At 39.5% G+C, this 25,519-nt stretch overlaps 1 protein-coding gene across 1 annotated transcript in view; it reads left to right on the forward strand.

The window, feature by feature from the left end:
* Nucleotides 1-10,239: 10,239 nt before the first annotated feature.
* LOC148032777 (uncharacterized) overlaps nt 10,240-25,519 on the forward strand; it is a 51,451-nt gene continuing 36,171 nt past the window's right edge. Inside the window, exons 1-4 of the mRNA XM_087683448.1 lie at nt 10,240-10,690; nt 17,823-18,005; nt 18,136-18,205; nt 18,317-18,388. Coding sequence (XP_087539574.1) covers nt 10,415-10,690; nt 17,823-18,005; nt 18,136-18,205; nt 18,317-18,388 — 601 coding nt within the window. The 5' untranslated portion in view covers nt 10,240-10,414. The remainder of the gene's footprint in view (nt 10,691-17,822; nt 18,006-18,135; nt 18,206-18,316; nt 18,389-25,519) is intronic.

The raw sequence follows: 25,519 nt of genomic DNA on the forward strand, positions 1-25,519 counted from the left end.
TTGTAGCCATGATGTTGTTTTTCATGAGGAGAAAATGCATAAGTAGCTTGAGCATATCGTTGAGGTACGTAGGGTGATCTTTTAGGAGGAACCTCCTACTACTATACAACTAGCTAAATAGCCTATAGCAACACATCTGATGCGCCAATAGCCCAGGTCCTTGATGCTCCACAGGATGTATAGGCCCGATAGCCAACTTTGAGGTAGTCTACTAGAGATAGACGCTAGCTTGCATCTTTTGAGTCCTCAATGGATTATGTTATGGTGACAGATGTTGGTGAGCCTCTTACTTATGATGAGGCCATGGGCAGAGGTAATATCCACTCTTGGAAAAGGGCCATGCAGTCAGAGTATGGCTCACTATAGAAAAATCATACATGGGATTTGGTTCCTTTGCCTAGCGGAGAGCATTCTTTGCCATACAAGTGGGTATACAAGTTGAAAAGTACCCTTGGACACTTCAAGCCAACATATAAGGCCAAATTGGTTGCTAAGGGTTTCAAGCAAGAGCATTGTGTGGACTTTGATGAAGTCTTTTCTCCTGTTATGAAGACGACTACCCTGTGCTTGGTACTGGCTTTGGTTGCTTAGCTTGACTTGGATCTTTATGAGATGGATGCCAAGATAGCATTGCTTCATGGGGACTTACATGATGAGATTTACATGGAGTAGCCTAAGGGCTTTACAGACCTTAGTAAGGAACACCTAGTATACATATAGCAAAAGAAGCTTTATGGCCTTAAGCAAGCACCTAGGGAATGTTATCACAACTTTGATGCTTTTATGCATTCACAGGGATATTCCTGTAGTGACATGGATCCATGTTTATATATGAAGAAGGCTTGTGACCCTTATGATTTTAATCCTCTACATGGATGATATGTTGATTGTTGTTGAGAGTACTCATGTGATGAGCTAGATGCCTTAAAAGGTCATCTCAAGAAGAGCTTTAAAATGAAGGACATGGGATAGGCCTCACATATTCTTGGGGTATGCATTATGCGCGATTGCTCTAAGGGGCTCCTCTACTTGTTATAGGAGTATTCCCAAAAGGTTCTTGAGTAGTTTCATCTACATGATTAAGCCTATTGGCTATCCTTTACCTTCTCATGTAAAGATTAGTTAAGCCAATCGTCCACAAATTGATGAGTAGGAGGTTGAGAGAGCCAAGATTTCTTATGTATCCGTAGTGGGTAGTTTGATGTATGCCATGATAGCCACTTGTCGTGACATAGCATGTACAGTGGGAGTTGTGGCATGCTATGTGGCTACACCTGGTAGACGACATTGGGATATCGTAAAGGGAATCATGCAATGCCTAAAGGAGAGCACAACAATTATGTGCATCTATTATGGTGGCCAAGATACAAGAGTCATGGGATACACTGACTCTGATTAGTAGGACATGCAGAAAGTGGAAAGTCCACCTCTAGCTATGTCTTCACCTTTGCTAGAAGTGCTATTTCTTGGATGTCCATGGTGTAGAAATGCATGGCTCTAGCTGCTATAAACATAGAGTATGTTGTAGGTACTAAAGCTTGCAAGGAGGCTCTCTAGTTAGGTCATCTAGTGGTAGACCTTGGCATTACTGATGTGGTCCCTACACTACATTCGGATTCTATGAGTGCTATTCAATTGGCTAAGAATCCGATCTTCCATGTGAAGACAAAGCACATTGAGGTGCATTACCACTTTATTCGAGAGGTCATTGAGGACAAGCCCATTAAGCTTGTCAAGATCTCAATTGACTAAAATCCTACAGATCTACTCAGTCAAAGTCTCTTAGTGGAGTGTTTTGCCTTCCTTAGGAAGTTGATGGGCATCGGATGAGATGATGTCTTTCCTCATGTTGTTGTACTTGTATACATTTGTACTTTTTCCCTTTTTTTCTTGTTTTCTCCTCACTGGGAGCACATTTGCCTTTAACTAGAAGGTTATTGGGGGTAAAGGCATTGTGCCTAGCCACTTGTGTATTAGTTACACTAATAGTACTCGCATACCCACACACCTGTATACTACAGGTGGCAGGTGCACATCATTGTCGTTTCATTCTTTATTCTTTTAGTGACATTTGAATGAAGGGACAATTGGTTACACATTGTGACTATTATAGTTCCCCCCCACACACACACACGCTCTCTCTCTCTCTCTCTCTCTCTCTCTCTCTCTCTCTCTCTCTTGCTTCTTCCACCGTAGCTCTTACTTTTGCTTTGTACTTCCACTTCAAGGCTCATCTCCCTTCAAAAAAGTTGTAGCTCAAGTTAAAGCTAAATCAAGTTAAAAGAGGGAATCTATCCATCCATGATTATGCATTAAAGATCAAGAGTATTGTGGATGCTCTTAGATCTATCAATGTAGTAAGGATGATATTCCTGAATTTGTAGATCTGATCTCTATGCTAATACTTGAGAAGAAGAATAGGTGTTTTACTCTACTAGTAGATGTGGAGGTCATGACCAAGCCCAGGGTGGTGGTTGTGGTCAAAGTTATGGTGCACATCAAAATAGAGAAAGATGGTTCCAAGGAAGAGGAAGCCTCAAAGGGCAAGTTGCAAGCTTTACTTGATAGCAATACCATTCTGGTGATAAGAGAAAATGCTCGCATTATTGTGGTAAGAAAGATCGTATTTCTAGTTACTTATTTCAAAAAAAGATTGAAATTAGAAATGGAAAAAAGCAACAAGGCAATTATGCTTCCACCAGCAAAAACAATAATGACAAAAGTGAGTAGCTCCTTCTCATGTAGCATTTTATGAATGTTATAACTACTAATGGTTCATATAAGAATGATGTATGGTATTTAGACTCAGGTGCCTCTAATCACATGACTTTTTTGTGGAGAGTGGTTTAAAGAGATGCACAATCTAGAGTCTTATAGCTATGTGGAGACAATGCATGAGACAAGCCATCCCATTGGAAATGTTCCCTTGAGTATGCAAGATTGTAAAACAAAGTGAGAGTGATGTGGGTATTGTGGTCATTACTATATATATAGAAGACTTGATTATCATGGGTAATAGTGAGACGACAAAGAGTGACCCATGTAAAGAGTGTTCTCAAGGCTAGGCTTGAAATAAAGCATTTGGGAGAGTTGCACTATTAGTTTGGTATAGCTAAATGTAAACCAATCTCGATACCTTGGATATCAATGCTAGGCTTAGTGCACATGAGAGCAATGTGATTGAGAATGCCACTGTGTATAGAAAGATTGTGTCTACCCTTATTTATTTGGTGATCATCACTAGAATATGGCTATGCAAATCAAAACAAAAGTTAAGAAAAGCTTGGCTAACCTCCCGGCTAGTCAAGATAATAGTCTCTTTTAGCACCACTGTGATATCTTCAAGTAGATCTATGGACTCTATTTAGATTAACTAGTAATTCCATTCACATTGATCTCCCATTATTCAAACCTTTGTTGGTCCATATGTCCTTGTACTAATCTCTTGGCAGCATATGCCCTAACGTAGGCTATCCCTTGCCCCCTAATCACATCAATTCCTTAGTATGCTAGCATGTTGGTTGCTATTGGCATTACAATTGAGCTTTTCTATAAACCATGTCCACTCATTACCCTTGTTCCAATAGGAGAGGATCACTTATGGTTGCATCATTAATGTAGTCATGGGTAGAAGATGGTCATATGTAAGTAAGGAGAAGCTTATTGTTACCATTCTTGATGATGCTATTACTTTTTATGCAATAGGCTTTAAAAAAAAAGATTTATATGCAACAAGCTCTTTAGAGCAATTCTTGCTTGTAACTTTTTAGTCGTGGGTAGTTTAGTATGTAAGGTAGCTTGGCTATGCAAGCTACTTGGTGATTTGGGGTTGCATGGGTGGATAAGAAGATTATCATCTAATGTGATAACCTTAGTAGCATTCAGCTGACCAAGAAGAACCCAATGTATCATGCGTGGACCAACTACATTGGAATCCATTACCATTTCATTTGAGAGCGAGTTATAACGAGTGATATTGACTTGCTTTGTGTCAATACACAAGATCAGGTTAAAAATATTAGTGCCATGGCCTTGGGAGCTAAGAACCATTGTTGCTTCAAGGCTATGCTTGGAGTATATAAGCTCATGTTGAGCTCCACATGAGTTGGCATCCACTACATACCTTAGTGCTGGGGTATGCTCACTGGCATGCTAGGTGATCGACACGGAGGATATACCATTGACTCTATGGTTGGACTATATCTACATGGTCCACTCTTGGTTATGGCCTACTCATTATGTTGCCTCATCTATCCTTTGGTAAATTCACACTTAGTGATTGTACGTACACATGTTTTAGTACTTTCACATTAGCCTTGGGATAGACTTATGAAAGAGTAAGAGAAAGAAAGTGGCATTTAACAATACTCCCTTGCCTTAGAACCAATCGTGGCCTAGTCAAGTTCACAAGGTGTGTCTTTGTCATGTCGTCATGTGCTACTATAGTAGCTTTATCCACTTCAACAATCAGTCAAGCTCTCGGATAACATTAAACATTAAGCTCAACCGATCTCTTGCTAGCAATCTAACGATTAATAATGTACTCATTGCTCACAAATATTAACAAGTCTAGATTTGTGGGTACCATTATTTATTTGGTGATCATCAGTAGACTAGATATAAATTACCTAGTTGGTTTGGGAAGTCAATTTATGCAGCTTTCATAAGCCACATTTGGATGTATTGTGGTTGTGGTATACCTTGTGCTATACCAAGTCTACACTTGACTATGCCTTGTTCTACGGAGTAGGTGTACCTTTGGACTTGAATGGCTATAGAGATGTAATTTTGGAATTATAATATTTTAGATTAGAAGGTTTACTCATGGGTTTATACTTTCCTTTGGGAGTGTTGTTGTTACTTAGAGTAGCAAGAAATAGTCTACACTATCTAGTACTAAGGTAGAGTATATGGGTTATATGGCTTTAGCATGTAAGGTAACTTGGCTATGCAAGCTACTTGGTGATTTGTGGTTGCAGGGGTGGAGAAGAAGATTATCATCTAATGTGATAACCTTAGTAGCATTCAGCTGACCAAAAAGAACCCAATGTATCATGTGTGGACCAAATGCATTGGAAACCATTACCATTTCATTTGAGAGCGAGTTATAGTGAGTGATATTGACTTGCTTTGTGTCAATACACAAGATCAAGCTACAAATATTTTTGCCATGACCATGGAAGCTAAGAACCACTGTTGCTTCAAGACTATGCTTGAAGTATATACGCTTATGTTGAGCTTGAGGGGGAGTATTGAGATGTTGAGCTCCACATGAGTTGGCATCCACTACATGTCTTGGTGCTAGGGTATACTCACTGGCATGTTAGGTGATCGACACGGAGGATATACCATTGACTCTATAGTTGGACTATATCCACATGGTCCACTCTTGGTTATGGCCTACTCATTGTGTTGCCTCATTTATCCTTTGGTAAATTCACACTACATATGTTTTAGTACTTTCATATTAGTCTTTTATCATGTTATAGACTATAGAATATATTAGCCCTACTTCTTTGTGTTCTTGAAACTCAATTGCGTGTGTGCTCTTGGTTGCTTCACCTCTCTCTTCTCTTGTCTATTGTCCTCATGTTTAGCCAACAATGCCAACCAAGCCTTTGTTGCCAAGTATGCCAAAGTATATATCTTAGTCACTTCCTTGGTCTTGGGCCATAAGATAGTGTTATGTGGTCTAGTCTTGGTTTGGATATTGATGGTTTTAGTGCTTTATCATCAAGATTGGTGCAATTTGGGTCTTAATTGGTTGTGAGTCTCTCACACATGTACTCTTTGATCTTTTGCTACAACCTCACTTTAATACTAGTATCATGCACACATGTGAGGTAGCTTGGCTATGAAAATCAAAACAAATGTTAAGAAAATATCAGCTAACCTCCCAACTAGTCAAGATAATAGTCTCTTTTAGCATCACATTGATATCTTCAAGTAGATCTATGGACTCTATTTAGATTAACTAGTAATTCCATTCACATTGATCTCCCATCATTCAACGTTTGTTGGTCCATATGCCCTTGTACTCATCTCTTGGAATCATATGCCCTAATGTAGGCTATCCCTTGCCCCCTAATCACATCAATTCCTTAGTATGCTAGCATGTTGGTTGCTATTGGCATTGCAATTGAGCTTTTCTATAAACCATGTCCACTCATGACCCTTGTTCCAATAGGAGAGGATCAATTATGGTTGCATCATTAATGTAGTCACGGGTAGAAGATGGTTGTATGTAAGTAAGGAGAAGCTTATTGTCACCCTTCCTGATGATGGTGTTACTTTTTATGCAATAGGCTTAAAAAAAAAAAGATTTTTAGGCAACAAGCTCTTTAGAGCAATTCTTGCTTGTACCTTTTTAGTCGTGGGTAGCTAATGTAGATAGAGTCAAATTTCCTTTAGTGGGAAGGTTCAAGTGTTGGTAGGTAGCACTTTGTGGCTCTTGCTTCAATAGTTCAAGTGTGCGTGGTCGCCTTGGGATGGACTTATGAAAGAGTAAGAGAAAGAAAGTGGCATTTAAGAATACTCCCTTGCCTTAGAACCAATCGTGGCCTAGTCAAGTTGACAAGGTGTCTCTTTGTCATGTGGTCATGTGCTACTATAGTAGCTTTATCCACTTCAACAATTAGTCAAGCTCTCAAAGCACATTAAGCATTAAGATCAACCAATCTCCTGCTAGCATCTAACAATCAATAATGTACTCATTGCTCACAAAGATTGAGAAGTTGAGATTTTTTATGAATATTTATCTTACTTAGTGGCTCTTAATCTACTCAAATATACTTCGATTCCACAAATTGATTCCTTTTCAAATTGATCTCTTAGATAGTCATGTGTGTTTCAAAGCGAGCAAGGTGTGAGAGTGGGGGATCGATTCCTCACTATTCCATCTGTCTCAAGCTTATAAGCTTCCTATTTTGCTACACAATAAGAACACAAAGTGCCCTAGTCAAATTGATTCTATTCTAGTATTGGCAATGGAACCAATATGTTAGGCTCTACAAAAGCTCAACAATGGGATATCAGATATAGACTCTTATTCTTTCAATAACTTAATACAACAATGGCTCAACTACCAATCTCTTAGTGAGCTTATATTGTTATGCCAAACCATCTAAGCTTCCTCCTGCACTCTACATGTAAGTAATAAAACAATAAATTTAAAGGATGTAGCATACTCACCTACTTACCTTCATTGCATTGTAGTCTTGAAGAATAAAAGGTTTGTTGAAAGCCTAATGATTCATATATTGCACTCCAAGCCACCACCTCTACTCCTTTGCATCCATACTACACAGCTCCAATATCAAGATATCAAAATAGAGAAGAAGAGGATGTTGAAGAGCTTATGTCGATGGTGACTCACTCTATCTACATACTCTCCCTCACACACTACCTTTGACTCAACTTCTTGCCCTTAAAGCCATGGAAGAAATATAAAAGAAATGGAAAGGAAGAGATGAGGTTTACCCTCCTTCACTAAGACCCACACTCTTGCTCTTTCTTTCCCTCTTGCTCTCAAGCAATGGTATAGTAGGATGATAAACAAGAAGGTAGGAGAGTAGGAACTCAAAAAAATTACACACACAAGAATGATCTCTTTGTTCCTGCTCTAACACACTATATTCATCATGGTTATGGTTTCCACTTTTTGGTTGCATTTTACCATTAGGCTTATGATTGGTCCTCTTCTTTTGTGTATAGATTAAGTTATTGTGGACACTACTAATATAGAAGCAAATAGAGATTGCCCACAACCTTCGAATATATTATGGGTCTTCTAGTGTAACTTTGAAAAAAATTTACAATTCTTATGGTCTTCACTTGTGTGATGGGTTGGAAACATTACATGAGCACCTTAGGGATGAAGGGTGCCTAAAATAACACATTGAGCTCTTTGATATTTAACAAATTTTGGAAATTTACTTTTTGTGGTACCCTGCATTAGTCCTCTTTTGCACCTGGATTCAGCCTCCAACTTGTCTTCAATAACTTTTCTTTTGTGAGGGTTAACAAAGTCTCCCGACTCTTTGAAATTTAACAAAATTTGGAAATTTACTTTTTGACACCCTTAATTAGTCCTCTTTTGCACCTTGATTGAGCTTCTGACTTGTCTTCATCAACTTTTCTTTTGTGAAGGTTAACAAAGTCTCTAAGTCTTTCGACATGAAATTTATGTCAAAATGTGGGTTGTGCGTGCTTAGAATTTGTGTAGGATTCTCAATAAGTTTAGAAAAATAGGGAGCATGTGTAAGCTTGTAGATCATGGAGTTGTCAACCTAGTGCCCAAGAGCCAAGACAAACCAAACATAATTATTGGTGCCTACTAATGATGTTAAATGCCCCTTATATAAGGTCATGGAAAATATCATTACTCTCATAATTAAATTTATTCTACAAGACACACAAACAAAAGTATGGATCTATCTTCAATAGGAAGTTATAGGATAAATATATTGCTTGGAATGACTATGGTTTGAAATGGGATGGAGGCTACCTCCTTGTGAACATGGTCTAAGATAAAGTGTATGACAAGAAGAGTAAGCAATTTATCATAAATATGGTTTAATAATAAGGATTTACACTGTGCTTTTTTAAAATGACATTGCCAATCTTTTCTAAAGCATCAATTATAATCTCAATCAATGTTTATTTCACAAACTATTTTGATATGAAGTGATCAATGAGGCAAGGCTACTGTTTGGTCCCACAACCTTTGCCTTGGTTACACAACCTCTTCTTGGTCAATAGAGAATAAAGTTTAGCAAGGACTATGATTAAGGGTTCCCCTCTCCTAGATGGAAATCTATTATGTGCTCAAATGCTTGTTGATGAAAATCCTAACGTCATCTTTTGTTGGGAATGAATTGACCAATCTATTAAATACTTATGATGACTTGCATATCTCTTTGGCTTGTTCATAAGTGCCAATAAAAGCGAACTCTTGTATATATGGATCTAGGATGCTTTTGAGTGGGCATCTCATTGTTGCTAAGTGCCAATAAAATTAAACTCTTGTGTATTGAATGGGGTGATAATCTTGAGTCAGTAAATGATCATAGATTTAGAGAAGTCCAAAAAGGGTCCTTTCCCATTAGGCTCAAATTTAGAGAAATCCAAAAAGGGTCCTTTTGCAAAAATATTGGCTATCCCATTAGGCTCAAATTTACCATGCAAGAGATTTTCATGGTACTTCACGAGGTTAGAAGCAAAATTAAAGTAAAGACTTGAATTTAGGTGGGTTTAGCATGAAGGATGATAACAATTAAAGGCTTATTGATGGCTATGATGATCTTTGTAGAGTCAATTTTGCTTTTCATTGAAGTGAATTGGTCCTAGCTTGGAAAGTGATTCTGATGATTTTGTGGTTATTTACTAACATAAGCAAGTGGCATGCGGTGCCATGGGAGCAAACAACAAACAATAAGGCATGAAGGGAGTGCTAGCCTAGGATGGCTATATCAAAAGGCTGTGGTGATGAGGAAGCAAATTTCAATAGTATCTATCCTAGGTGGCAAATGAGAAGGTTTAACATGGTTATTTCTAAGGGGTTTAATGTTAAGATCAAACCATTGAGTGTTGCAATAGTCCCTTAGGGATGCATAGAGGTAGACTTGTAGGGATTGCACTAGTTTGAGGAAGCCAAAAGACAATGAGGTAATTCCCTGCAACATGTCTTGTGGTTGTAGGATGCAGCATATGAAGATGGATATGTCGAATAAGGAAGAATGCTAAATTCTACCACTCATACTAGAAAAGAATGCAAAGGCAGCTCGATGTTTGGGACCCATTATCCAAAGGTCTTAGGGGAGTTGAGGAGAGGCATGGGGGTAGTAGGGTTTGTCAAAACCCTCACAACCCCTGTTAACACTGAGGGAAAAGTAAGGTTTAGTGGGGGGAAGTAGAGCTTCGGCTTGTTAGTCACCAATTTAATTTCCATCGTAAGTGAACACGCATAACCTTGATGAGACTTGCTTTTATTGTAGAGCAAGTAGAGATGCTTAAGTAGTTGGAGGCTAGTGTGATTGCAACAATGAAGCTTGTGAGGTGCTGTCAACTGCAATGAAGCCTAGTGGTGCACCTCACTGGTGCCCCACTTGCGTGCTCTTCAAGTATTCTTCGAACATGTTTTGGACAAGCCCCCGTGGGGACATGGACCCGGGCTTCTCTAGGCAGCGTGACCTACTTTCAAGGAGTATAAGCCGTGACAACTTTCACGTGTATAGTAAACGATGCTCGTGACGCGAAGCCTGGTTTTGGCAAGGCGGTTCGGTGGTTTTGGAAAGGCGGTTCCCTGTTTTTGGTTTTCCATGCAACAACTCAGCGCAAGAGCCGCTGTTGCTGCTCTCTACCAGGCTTCTCCGCCAACTCGACAGGCCGTTTGCTTCCAACCCTAGCTCTCGCCATGGCCGCAGCCACTTCCACAGCCGCTGCTTCCGCCTGCAGTTTCGTCCGTTCGCCGTCCCTCCGCCATTCTCCTGCTTCATGCTGTCCCTCTGTTCGTTCCTCTCCCGTCAGAGTAGGGTTTACTGCACGCACCTCGCCGCAGATCCGCTCCGCTCTTGCCGGCGATGGCCCAGGGGCGCCCGCGATCCCTTCTGGTGAATGGCCTGAGAATTTCTCCATCCTGAACTTTGAGGACCTCTCCAAGCACTACGAGTCTGTCCTTTTCAAAGAAGAGGTAGGTCATTAACACTGAACCTTCGTGAATAGGCGTAATCAATGCCAAATGTCTTTGAGGCTGTTTAATATTTCTTCTAGTTCTTACGGAATCGGTTTGTGACACAAGGTCGCCGTCTTTGGCAATCGATTATTGTGCTGATGGAAGTCGAAGCATTTAAGCTTCAGCTTAGAGCCTCCCTAAAACAGCCTTCCAAATATTTTGTTAATGCACATATTCCATTCTAGGAATTGACCTTTCAGTGATGAATTATAAGTACATTTGCTACTGGCGTAGATCGGAGATGGGAATATTCTAGGAGGCAAGCACCAGTGTAATAGCATTTTTAGCAATTTGATTGATTCAGGATTCATGGGCACATTCAGACTGGGATGTGACCTGATGTGCAACTGATCATTTATAAGTTGTCACCTTCTACATGCAAATTTCACGATGGAATCAAAATTCAGTTCACTTGAGCAAATAGAATAATTGGAAACAAGGAGTATGCTTGTGCCCATGACAAGTTGATGCCAAAAACAAAAGAGGGGATGATGTTGATTATGCAAAAATAGTCAATGCACATGCTCATAGAATATCTCAGATGCTACCAGCACCATTTAATGATATGGAGTGGAAAAAAGGAAAAATATGATACTGTTTCAAGACATTTTATTCCAAGTGTTATTTATATAGAATGTGGAGGCAAATTGCTTTGGTTAGCATTTGTCCATTTGGAGTTAATGTTATCATTGTGTTAGAAGATGCTTAGGGATAAGGTATCGGAGAGAGCATATGAGATAACAATTGTGCTAAGTATGAAACCAAAAACGTGAAATTGTCATACTTTTGTGGAAGAGAGAATACCGAGAAACAATTATCTTGTGTTAGGCAGTATGAATTGGCTTAAGGGCAGTAGCCTTGTTGAAGAGGCTATGATTCACCATGTAATTTTGCATTTGCTGCATTGTTGCATGGATATTTGAAAATTGTCAATGGAAGCATGTTTCCATGTAAAGATATTGTCAAGCTTGATTGAAATAGCTGAACAATAATGGCAATCTTGATTGTTTTAGGTATGTATATACACAAGTTAGAATTAGGACCATTCCAATGAAATATTTAAGTAGCTTAATTGATTTTATTTTGAAATTGGAAGATATAGTAAACAACAGGATAGAGCTGGTTATGGACAAGCTATGGTGGATCCATGTAGTAGGTTAGAACAAAGATATTGGGCCTTTTTTTTAAGGGGTGTGTGTGTGTGGCTTGTGGGGCTGGGGTGTGTGCAAATATTAGATTGGGACTCTAGTACTTTCATGTAATGTATTTGTAAAGAGCTTTTATATGATACCACATTGGGAGATCTCTAAATTTTAGGTGAGGGCCTAAATTTTAAGAGCCTTAGATCGATGTAAAAGTGCTAACAAAAAAAGAAGGGATAGTGCTAAAATATAATAAGTGTTTGTTCTTACAATCTTTTTGCTAAATTTGGTCATTTCTATTATTGACAGTTCTTAGCCAAAGAAACAAATCCTTTAAGAGGAGACAAATATCATGACACTTTCATGTAAGCTTCCATCAGTTTCTTTGTTTGTTCTATTTCATAACATGTGGTCAGACACTTGTCTTGCACTTTTTAACTTTCCCTCTTGGCACTTGAATTTTCTTTTTCTTACAACATGTCTCTCTTTGTTTTATTTTACGTCGAGATTCTTTGTTCTAAATCTTGCATATGACAAGTAAAGGTGGTTCAAAGTTGGTGTCTATGATCTTTTTCTTTATTTTTTATCAAATTTCTTAATTCCCTTTTTTAATTCAATTGCTATTTTTCAAAACAATAGATCTGCAAATATATTTTAACACCATTTTGAAGTTTTCAAAACTTATTTTCTTCCACTTTGGGATCTTGAAGGAAGCATGCCAATGTACAATTCAACAACCATGAAAAAAGGTTTATCATTTCCTACTCTCCAATTTATAAAGAACTAGTTGCTTTATTGCATATTAGATATTGTTAGAAGTGGTCATTTCCCATGTTCACAGGTGTCTACGTTGTAAATTATAGGTGGATTGTTTACAATGTAGCGGGTGTGTGTATGCTATTTGAGCTTTGGCTCAATCCTTCACCTTTGTCCTAGTACTAGTTACAATTATAATTTCATCTATTTCTAGCCCGTGCATGGTTGTTTGAGCGCATTGTAAGCGACTTCTTAAACTAGAAAGAGTTGAGAAGGTTAATGAATTGAATGGAAAAAGCCCATGAACTTCTACAAGGCTAGGTAATATCGAGGAAAGTATATGGTTAAAAAGTGCCAAAGTTGCTCCTCATTCGTAGGATTCTTAGCCATAACCAAGCCATAGATTTTGTGGAATTGAGTCTTTAGCCATCAGCTAGGAGAGAGATTATGATTTGAAATATAAGCCATTAGGTTGTACTGCACTGCAAGCAATTGGTAAACTAGTCTTGGTATCAAGGACCTTGATAAATGGAAAATTTAGCACTTTACCACCTTAGACTATATCGGCCCATGAAATTGAGGCGAGTCGATACATGATTGGCCCCAAAACATTGGTGCCCCTTATGGTATTAGTAGATTTGGTGGGTTTCTAAAGGTCTATTGCATGTCTGATTTACATGTGATTGGAATCAAATTGAGCTTCCTTGATAGGGACAAATTGAATTTTGTGATTGCTCGCTATAGAGAATAGAAAGATATTCTGAACGACGTAGGAGAATTGACTTGGTCAATTGAGGAAGAGGGGCCAAGCAAGTCTCTTGAGTTTGTGGTAAGGCCTAACACTTCTAAGAGATTTGAGCTAGATCTCAGATGTACAACAAGGTTTTAGAATTAATGCATTGTTCACATTGGAGGCATAGGTGTGTTGTTATTAGAGTAGAAATTCCAAGAACTTTATTTATTCTAGATTGGCAAGGCAACAAGTGGCAGTTGGGGATCTCTTTGCTTTGGGGGAAAGAGCTATTGGGCACTCTTCTAGGCACTAGTAAGGGGCAATTCAGGATCTTTGGGCTTCAGGGGGGAGGGTTGTTGGACGACACCATGCTTAGAGATCAATTGACTTATAGTGCTTGTTCTTGAGAGAGGTCAAAGAACATATTTAGTTGTTTGTTGTAGTTGATCCCCTTGGCAAAAAATTGAAGAAATACCACAAGGGGCATATAGGTTTTGGGCTGATTTGTTGTTATGTCTAGGTGAATCCATGCAATTCTGTTATCATGTAGGAGCAATCTACTATATTTGTTCATTAAAGGCAACAATGTTAGCATCTCTGCCCTTAATATTGAAGTCTAGTTTTAGCTAGTCACTTCAAGTGCAATTGAGTGTTTTATTGGCCAACAATGTAAGGAGATCCACATAAGATTGTTAGGGTTGCCTAGCTTGTTACATCCAAGTATGATATGCAAATGGCTCTAGTTGTAGCATAGAAATAGGGACCCTTCGAGGAGGTGAAATGGCTAGGGAACGTTCCCCACCGTTCCCTGCCGTTCCTTGCTGTTCCCCTTGCTGTTCTCTATTTGAAATGGCCATTCCAAGCCAGTTGACCCAAAAAATGACGTTTTTTTCAGTTTTTTCTTTTTGCTTGTGTCACACTCCTTCTACCACATGTTCACCCATCTCCATTGCCCAATGTGCACACAGTACTCTCTCTCTCTCTCTCTCTCTCTCTCTCTCTCTCTCTCTCTTTGTGGTTGAAGATTCAAAGTGTCAAGACAACCCACAAGCCAATCAGGAGTCCATGGAAAGTTCAAATTTGATGCATTATCAACTCTTACAAATCACAATCAAATTTCAGCCTATCCTCAATTCCAAGGCAATCATCCATTTATATTGTCTAATTTCAAGGGAAATTGGGATAATTGGGGCAATTCAAGGCCATTTGGAGCCATGGGGATAATCAAGTCAATTTTGGGACATTTGGGACAATTTGGAGCATTGAAGGGTATTGGGGTAATTAGAGGGACATTCTTTTAGGCAATTTGGGTCATGCAGGGCATATTTGGGGCACTTAAGGCATGTTCTCGTTCCCGTTCCCTGTTCCAGGTAACTATGAGTTGTAATGTTTCCTAGGACTTGATACTCCTAGGAAATCTATTACAATGGATTTCATCTAAGGTCTCAAGGTTCAATGTCATGACCACCATTAACAACTTACAAGCAATCACATTTATTTCTTGCCATAAAACATTTAAATTCTCAAAAGTCCAGACTTTTTATTTAATACATCTTTTTATTGCAAATGAAGGGGGCATTTGGCTTTTGAAAAGGGTTAACATGTTTTGTTGATATAAGTAGATCAAAATAGGTTTCAAGCTATTCCCAATAGATACTTTGGAGCCTTTAAAAGTAATTGATAGGTCTGAGTTCCTACTTATTGAAAAATACATGATGCCCTCCATGTAAGCTTAATTAAGTGTTAATGTGGGACTAGAACCCAAAAAGCTTATTATTGAAGATCCACCAAAAGTGGAAGAATCATGAAAGAGCTTTCAGTTGAGGGTAGCCGAATAAAGTTGGAGGGCTATGACAACTAGAAAATGATATTTTGATAACAGTTGCATATTTGATTAGGTTGATTTGTTTTCCTTGAAATTTGAAGAGATATAGAATAGTGCATTAAAGCTGGCCATTGATGAGTGGTCACAAGTTATGTTAGGATCCACACAAATAGTGCAAAGCAAACTCCCACCTATATGACTTGATTGGGTGCACCGTGGCCAAATCAAGCATATCAAGGCCAAGGTTACATAAGGATTGATGCCCTTGAGTGCTAGCAAGTTCCACCGATAGAGAGTTACAATCAACAAGAAAGCATAATCATGAAAAGTTTGGGCAATGTGTATTGACGAAAAGTTTTGAATGCACATATTTTTACATAGAAATCTTAGATTTGGATTGTACTAGTTTTTTTCCACACTCTCTCACCATGGTTGATGACAAACAGGCTGAAGAAAGGGACATAAAGCAAACATGACAAGAAACAAGCTTTAAGTGGAAGAAGATGGGCTAGGAATAAGGTGGACTCATGAGACACATCAGCCAAATTGGGAACATGCAGCTGCAAATTTCTTCCCCTTACATACTCCCTCTGCCCCTCCCACCTGAAAAAAAGCCCCCAGACCATTCAGCCAATAAATATTTTTTTGGAACCAAAAACATGTCAAGAATATGTTTGCATTATGGGAGCCAAAACTAAAATATCATGCAATATGATTTGCCATTGCAAGCAAATGGTATATGCCAAAGATGATTGCAGGCACTATATTTAGAACTTGGAAGGAATTGTACAGATTTTGACTAATTTTTCTATGGAGGGTTCATGCCTGAACTGGTGCAAGCTGGGCAAATACTAATAAAGAAGTGTAATATTTCAATTCTGGTTGGAGTGTCCCCTTGGCAAGAGTTATTTGAAGTGTCAAATTTTGAGGTTGTGCCATATCCATTATTTGACTTCAAGTTGAAGTTTTCATAAGGATACCTAGAGGATTACATGGAAAGAGCATTCATGGCTGGGCAAACGGATATAAAGTGGAGCTTTATCTTTCAGAGGAGCAGTCGAACAAGGTGCCTCATCTTTTCCTAGGAAAAGAGAAAGTGTTCAGCTCCAGCTAGAAAAGTGAAAGCCACCACCTTCTACTAAGTTGAGTTTCATTTATAACAAAGTGTAGGGAAAGATTAATGTTTATAGGAGTTACTCATGCCTCACTAAATTAAACAATATGCAAAAGAAGTTAGATATTTCAAGTGCGAGAAGCAAGGAGATACGATTAAGTATGTCTAGAAAAAGAGGAGTTGCAACTTTTGCCACATGGGCAACAGTTACAGTTGGTATCAGAGCCAGTTTGCAACCTTACAGCCCTCTCCCAAGTTTCCACCCTCTCATGCAGGTTTAAAACAAGCAGGCCAAAGGTAGGATAACCCTAGACAAACAGCATTGAATGCTTGTGTTTCCAGCAGTCTAGGCACGTAATAAATGTGCTTTTGCAGTTTGTAGGCTGGGATGAAGTGGGTAAGGTGGCTTTTCAACTGCAGCATATCCTTCCAGGGCCACATTACTTACTTCAAACAGATGCTTGGTTATCATGCAGATTACACTGCCATAGATGATTTTAGCTCAAAAGTTTTCAGGTTGTATGGTTAAAGAATAGTAGAAGACTGAGGATCCAATGATAAAAAGCTTGTTTTGAAGAGAGTGTTGGGACAATGCTGGACTCTTCATCCTTGTGTCACCCAATATGGGCAGAGTGAGATTATGCTTTTGCAACACAAAAACGCCAAATGAGAGAATTTCTTGTTAGCGCTAGAGTTTGCTTACACTGGCACACTGCCTTCCTTTAAAAGTAAATCCCCATTTGAAAGTGTTTATCTAAAATTAGTTTTGTTCACCATAGTGCAAACAATATATTAATAATTTGCTGCCAATGAAAGTCATCTAAATCAGTGAAGTTTCTAAAGCTGAGGTTAACTATCGCCTGAATGGATGTTCACCTAATATCCTTGTGAAGGAAAAATCCCTAGAAAGAGGGTGATATTTCATAGAAATGCTACTAACAAAGTGATTCTGGAGGTGCAAACACAGCAATGATGAGCCTACTGCTCTGCCATTTTGATGTTATAATATGTTGGGACGAACAAATGCTCATTATAGTGCTGTATATATGATGCTTTGTACTTATGGAGTGCAAAAAGTTACTATAATCATGCAGCATAGGTTCATCAATGAGAGAGTAGTTGGAAATGATTGTGTCCATAAATGGTGCAGATTTGCATGTAAAAAAAAAAAAGGAGAGAGAGAGAGCAGGAGTCTGTGGGAGATTAAGACGGGGACAAACATTTGCAGAAGGAACCAAGAACATGAGTTTGAGTGTTTGAAGAGAGAGCTTTTTCTACGTCTGGTTATTTTACTCTAGCTTTGTGAACGTTGGTAAAGTTGGATATGGTACTTGTGCTTTTTGCTTGTTGGTAGAGTGCATTGAGTTGCTGTTTTCATGGTTATTGTTCAAATAGCAGAACTGAAGTGTCGTCTCAAGAGAAGTTGTAGTGGCAAGTGTGAATGCTGTAATAGATGTAGGATTTAAGAATGTATCTGGCTCAGTACTATGTGAAAAGTGCCTTTGTCATTGGTCCTGCAGGCTCAGCCATCTACACTTTTGGCAGACGTGATGTCAACAACTGTATATACAGCGAAACCTCATCAACTGCTTGAAGAGATTGATCACCACTTCAATCAAATATCTGGTCTACCTGTCATTAATGAACAATTGAACTGCATCGGGGTGCTTTCTAAAAAGGACAAAATCAAAGCCACAAATGGGGTAATAAGTTGGCATTGTTAGCATCTTTTAAAGTTTGTTGGGTTCATGTTGCCTATTATGACTTTTCTGACCGAGATTGAACATATCATTTCTTTGAGCCTCATGGGTGATGTATGATGTTACAATGCAGCTAAAATCAAGGGTTAAGGAAGTGATGACCTCCCCTCCTATCACATTGTCAGCTGATAAAACTGTGTCAGGTAATGGTTTGAGGAACACGTTAAGCTGGGTTTAGTGAAGCCAATGAAAATGTGGACACAACTGTTTTGAGCAGAAACTTGACTTACATCCATTATCGCTGCCTAATACAGATGCTGCAGTGTTGATGCTGAAGAACAAAGTCCACCGGATTCCCATTGTAAATGGAAATAATCAAGTTGTTGGTATGTACTTGTTGTACTTGTTGTGTGATAGAATGTTGCTCTTTGTGGGGTAGAAGTTTCAATTTGATCATTTGACTGTTTTAAATTGTGCATGCTTCTACATAAAACATACACTTCGTGATTGATTATGAACTTCCAGCCAATTTCAACAATACTCTTAATGGTGTGATAGAGACATCTATTGGGAATCATGTGGTTTGTTGGTTAATCACCAACATGGACTAGTTGCGTAAGTAGATTCAAGATAATATCTTTAAGTCTTGGGAGAAAGAACTTGGGAGATGTAGAGTAGGTGTGTGCAGTGCAGGTGGGTTCCCCAGAGCAGTATCCTCGCTCTGCTGTCTCTGGAAATACTACACAAATGTCTTTGGAAACCTGTGATGTTCTTAGAATGCTACAGAGATGTCTCTGAAGATGCTGCAGAAATGCTCCAGAAAGGTGTGGAGATCTATAAAGAAATTGACCTCTAAATGGGAGTACTGTGTGAAGTGCTAGAGAGGAATGTGGGGAGAATCTAAAAAGAAATACAAACCTATGGAGAAATTCTAAAGCCCAGAGGTAAATGCACGTCTAGAAAATTTGGAGAAAACGCTGTAAAGTCTGAAGAGAAATATTGGAGGAAAATGTTGACCGAAGAGATGTTGGAGAGAGGAGAGTGATGGTGATATGAGAGAGAGAGGGAGAGAGAAAGAAGAAAGTTATATTAACGTCTACAAAAGGCAAAGTTAGCCTATGAGACCAAAATGTTACGTCTAAAAGTCAGGAAATTTTCCGGAGTCTCAAAATAGCTGTCATCTAATGCCATGACTAACTAAATGGAGAATAAACAATGCATAGCTGATGAATACAAAATAATGTCTAAACCAGATACAATGTGGACTTGCTTTGGGGGTACTTCATCTCAAGATCTCACATGAGACACACACACACACACACACACACACACACACACACACACACACACATTTACGTCTCCAAAAAGCCAAAATGGTCTATGAGACAAATAAATGAATACATTTAACCATGTCATCTTGACTAGAGAACAACAGTGAAAGTGGCCTATGAGACATTTGACCATGTCATCTCAACAACTAGAGAACAATAATGAAAATGAAAATGACTAACTATGACTGCTGCAAGTATCGGCTACCATCATTTGCAAAATGATCTCTTGATGGCCCTTCAACTAACCTGTAGGATCCCATCGTGATCAGTATGACACTCTAGAAACAATGTACCCTCCTCAAGGCAATAATATTTGTCATGAGGTGGTCTAGGACATTGAGTCCACTAAGGGAGTTACTCATCTCTGATCACGAGCGATTATGGCTCGAATTTGTAGGAGGCAAGGATGTTGGGCATGGTGACAGGGTGGTAGGCATCGTGCTTTATGGAGTTTGGTTGCTTGGTTTGCTGTGACCCCTTTGACTCATGGATGGTGTGGTGGCGTTGCTGTAGTGGTAGCATCTGTAGCAGTAGCATGTAGTGAGCTAGCTCTAGAGCTAGTAGTGAAGAGCTCTATGAGAGCCTGCTGGCTTGTTGACTTTGCCTTCACTTTTGTCTTGCTCCTTAGAAGCTTCTCTCTGTATGCTCAGATCTCCAATAAGAATAGTCCTAGGCATCTTTGGTCCTTGTATTCCATCACCTTGCGGAGAGGCCTAAACCCTTCTTGAAAAAGGCAATGAAATCTCCCTCTGATCTCATAATATATAGTATATCCATAAATAAAGTGCTCCTTAAACTCAACCTCTAGGTGGCATAATTGGCAAGTGTATGCATCCTTGGATTTAAGTGTGTACCATCTTGTCTCAATCTTGAGCTGGTGCGATGATGTCTGTAACCAGCCTTCCTTCTGTGGATGGGTGGTAAATCCTTGATTACAACTTAATTACAGCAACAAACAATTAATGCAAATCTGAAAATACAAATTTACCTATTGATCTTGGACAATGCACACCTGATTGGCCCCAAAATTGGCACCCCTTTCGGTATTTCAACTCCCCATACTGTCCAAAGTGACCAGCAAGTCTTCAATCTATTTTGCCCCTTGATTCAGACACTTAATTGGCCTTCACCCACTTTGATGGAGATGGAAAATGCCCCAAATTCAATTATTTGCTGGTTCCTCCACTTGAATAGGCTAAAAACAGCTTCAACCTTGTTGAATCCAAGTCCTAGAGCTTCCAATTTCTGGCACACTTCCCAAGGTTGTTGCTAAATCCTAATTTTTGCTGCAAATTAGGGTTTATAGCAGAGAAAATTGCAATTTCTCAGCCTCCAAGTAGAGAGAGAAAATTCAGAGTTTGTCGCAAAGAATGATTGAAAATCAGTCAAATGCAGCTGCTGCCTGCCACAACAGCTTGTAGATGCAAAGAGCTGAAGAAAATTAGTCATTTACTACTGCTGCCTTGTCTCAATAGCCTGTAGATGCTGTCACCTACTGTTGATTGGTCTTCTTCTGCCCCTGGCTGCCTCGGAAGGTCCTCCAATGGCTGCAAATCAAACCAACAATATCTGCTCTCTCTATCTTGCAGGCTGAATACACTAAAAAGGCCTCTCTCTAGCCTCTAAAGATGTTTTTCAGTCTTGCATGGCATTTTTGACAAGAAATAGCCTCCACAAATGGTTTTTCCGGCATTATCCATGATTAAATGTTAATTTTCAGTCTTTAAATTTTAAAAATTAATCTAATAATTATTTGCAGTGCTCTGAAAAATAATCTGATTGGCCAATAATTAAATTGGCTAGGCATCTTCCATTCCCGAGTGTCTCTGTGTCATCTTTGACCATTAGATTGGCGTTAGGTACCATTAAACATCACTTTTCTAGTGCCACCAATTGACACTTATGGCCAAATGAATGACCTAGGCCAACAATTGGCACCAAATACCACAAAGTACCTGTGCGGCATAACTTATAGAAACTTTTGCCTTTGATATTCCGTGATTTCCTCGGATCCCAGGCTCGTAAATTTACTCTAATCCCGTTTACACCTCCATGTGCAACATTTACTTAACCATGTGATTAAAAATTAATCCACATGTTAAGTGAGGTTTCAAAAATACATGTCCTCATGACAACCCTCCCCCTTAAAATCCTTGCAATCGTTCTCGATTGCATTGCCAAATGCATCAAAAGCAAATTACTATATTGGAATTCCCATAGGGCATCATAGTCAACACAACATTGCGCACTGCTATTCAACCATTTCATATGCCTAACATATGCTGAAAATTACCAGCCAATCATAACATACCATAAGACTCACAAAGAATCTTACAAAAAAAAACATTGCAAGATTATCATCTGACATGTCTATTTCTCATGAGCTCAACTCATCTAGCAAAACCAAACCATAGCATAGTGAAAACCAAGTATAAACCATGGCTAAAACATCAATAGCATCATAATATATGCTATTGTCCATGGAACTAGATGTAAACCATTGAAAACTGAGCATAATCTGATCATAAACTGATCACTTGCTGATCACAAACTGTTGTAAATATAACCCCAAATTGATCACAAACTCATTGAAAAAACTGACCAGCAATCAAAGTAAAAACTGATCCAAAAAGTGACAATAAACGGTTCTCAAGCTGATTAAAAACTGAGCCGGAACTGATCAAAATTTTTGGCTCAAAATTGAGGCAAAATTCATGCCAAATTGATCATAAGCTGATGCAAAAGTATAGTTCTAGTGCCCAGGTGAAGAACTCATACTCATCAGCATACATCTCACAGTGACTAGTACACTAAGTAGTGACCTCATGGCAAACATACTGTCAGCGTAGTACCTTGGATGCATGTTGAATACGTTCGAGATCCACTACATACGAGATCTGTCCATAACTGGAGGAGCGGAGGTGGTAGCTCCCTCACAAGCATTAGGTAATACTCTGGACCTCTGCTCTACTAAACCTGATTGAGCTCAAGAACTAAAGTCGGCTCTAACTGGAAAGCATCAAGGTAAAGCTGCAACAACTGAGGATGGTCTACCAAGTTATCCTCTTCCATCCATTTGACATCCATTGGTGAATAATTCTGAAACTTCACGAAGTACCTTTTGGAACCCTTACCCCTGATCTTCCTCTCTTTGTGTTCCAAAATCAGCTCTGGTACCAGTATTTCATCGAGCTCTTCAACCTCTGGCTGAATTTCAGTAGAGATATCCTTTGGCATATCTCCATGAAAAGGTCTAAGCAACCTCACATGAAAGGCATTGTGTATCCGCCAGTGTGGAGGCAATTTCAGCCTATAACATGTATCATTGATCCTCTCCAATACTTGGAATGACCCATAGTATCTCATAGACAGCTTTGGATACAATCGCTCTTTGCCCTTTATCTTTTTCAGCTGTGCCTTTTCAAATCACAACATTACATAATCGCCCTTTTGGATACAACAAGGACATATTCCCCTTTCAATTTTACAAACAAAGAATGAACTTTGCCTATATGGAAGAGGATCATAATCTTATCATTAGTATCAATCATTGTATGCACATGATGACACCAAGGCATATCAAGCAAGACATCACATCCTTCCAATGGAGCAATAAAGAACTCTTCGCTGTCCACATAACTTTGAATGTGCAAACAAAGCTTTCTAATGATAGGAGTGACCAGCTTTGCATGTCCCTTGCATGCTATACCAATCTCACCCATGGGCCCCATCTCATCCTCTCTGATGCCTAAACGGGTTGCCATATGAAGAGATGAAATTTGACCGTGCCCCTGGATCAAGAAAAATCAATGCATGCTGATCTTTGATTTTGCCCCATGTCCTGCAAAGTTCAGTACTATCTTGATTAGGCTGATTTGCCACTACATCAAGCACTAAACCAACAATGCTTTTGCCTTTCTTTCCCTTATTATCATCCTTTTCAGCTTGCTGTTTATTAGGACAGCTGCGTGCCATATGCCCTTCCTGTTCACAATTATAGCATTTATTTGCAGCCATCAGCTCCTTACGTTGTGCATCACTTTTCCCACTCTATCTCTGCGATCTGCTCTTCTTTCCAGCCCTATTTTCAGATCTGCCCTGATTTTCAGCTTTATTTTCAGATTTACCCTTTTTCTTAGCCTTCACCTCTTTGACATGTGACTTGGCATCATCATCATGGAATCCTGCATCCTTTCCACGCAGCAATGTGTCGGCTATAGTAGCAGTTTCTATAAGCTGAGACATGCTGGAAACAGTGGACTTAATGCAAAATCCCCGAATACTCTTTGGCAAACCACAAATATACTTCTCCACTTGCTCATGGAGGGGTACTATGTGATAAGAAGTAACTGGCAGCAATGCATCCCAAAACTTCTTATTATACTGATCCAAGTTCTTGCAGTCTTTGGAATTTAACTGATTCCAAGCTGTCATAATGTCTACTTCAAAGGTACTTGTCAACCAATTTGAAGCAAACATTTGCTTGAATTGGACCGCCACTGCACCACTGCAATGCTATTCCCTTCAAAAATGTGGTTGTCTTGCTTATCTTAGATGGCTCTGTGAAGTTGCCTCTAGAATAGGCTGCATCAAATTGTTGAATAAACAAGTGCTTTCAGCCTATCTTGTGCACCACTAAAAGGCTCAAACTTCATGCTTTTGCCACCTTCATCATAATCCTTCGGCGGACCTATGGGAGTCAAGTTATCATAGATGGGTTGCTGCAAAAAGGGTGCATTGGCTGTATTTTCATAAAAACCAGCACTATTTGAAGCACCTACATGACCAGCACCAAATCCTTGTGCAGTCCCTGGGGGTGCCGATACATATCCATATGGCCTGCTTTGTGCCCCAAGCATCATGCCTATGCTGCCATACATGGGATTAGGCATTCCACTTGCATTACCCGGATACATTGGGTGTTGTGAGCCATGCATTGGCTGCTGCATACCATAGGGATTTGTGCCATACATTCCGTTATGCGATGCTTGTCCAACCATAGCATGAAAAATGGTACCACCACCAAAGTATCCTTGCTGTCCCATGCTCTCATGGATTGGCACTACCAAGTTGGCCATGCATTTGCACTTGCTGCCCCACGAATACGAATTGTTTGTGCTCATCTGGGATTTTGGGCTCTTCTAAAGAAGGCTTAGGCATTTTCTTCGGTTCTTGTGGCTGTGCCGAAGTTGTAAAAGGTGTCTTCTTCTCTTTGCCTTTGCTGTCCTTCTTCGGGGCATTCAAGAATTGAGTAAATTAGGGATCCTATGCCAATTCAGCAAAAAGATTTGCTGCTGTACGCATTCGATCCTTGAAGCTATCATCAAATTCTTCAGCCCCTTGCTGGTCATCAGCCTCTTTATGCATTGAAGTGCAACATTTGGGTCATTCCCCACATTTTCAGCATGCTGTCCATGCTGAGAACCATACCCAACATTAGTCATTGCATTTCCCCCTTCCCCACGTGATTGACCAAGGAGTGATGCATCCTCTCCACTTGATCCCGTATCACCATGTGAAGTCATGCTTGCTGTAATTAACTGCTGAGAACAATTTCAGTAATAATGCAATAGTCCCAAGTTGCAATCAAGTACCACAGGTCCACCAATTCAAAGGATTTGATGGAATCCCAACAATGGAACCATGAAACCAGCCTTCCTTCTGTGGATGGGTGGTAAATCCTTGATTACAACTTAATTACAGCAGCAAACAATAAATGCAAATCTGAAAATACAAAACTACCTACTGATCTTGGACAATGCACACCTGATTGGCCCCAAAATTGGTGCCCCTTTCGGTATTTCTTTAGCTTTATTGAAGAAGAAGTTGATTTACAATGGGATTCTCCCGATCCCCTTCGCAATCCAAACTCCCCTTGATGTCCAAAGTGACAACTTTGAGCACAAGCTCCTGACCATTGTCCAAACACAAATGTATGGTTCCAATCCCATCTGAAGGGGAGAGTGCGCAATGGAGTGCGAGATCAAGGCGTGAGTTGCAGAGCAGAGCTGAGAGTTAGAGGGAGTGAACGCAGAGATAGGTGTACTAGTTCGTGATGGTACACAAATAATAAAATAATGTATTTATATATTAGGGTACAAGGTAGCTAACCAACTCCCACTAAACGAATGCAATGCTCATGTTGAGCCTTTGCAAGACACTTAGTAGAACATCTGCAGGGTTATC

This window comes from Lygodium microphyllum, chromosome 8 (genome assembly GCF_053477565.2).
Source record: "Lygodium microphyllum isolate KBCC chromosome 8, Lygodium_microphyllum_v1.1.10, whole genome shotgun sequence".
Classification (NCBI taxonomy): Eukaryota; Viridiplantae; Streptophyta; class Polypodiopsida; order Schizaeales; family Lygodiaceae; genus Lygodium; species Lygodium microphyllum.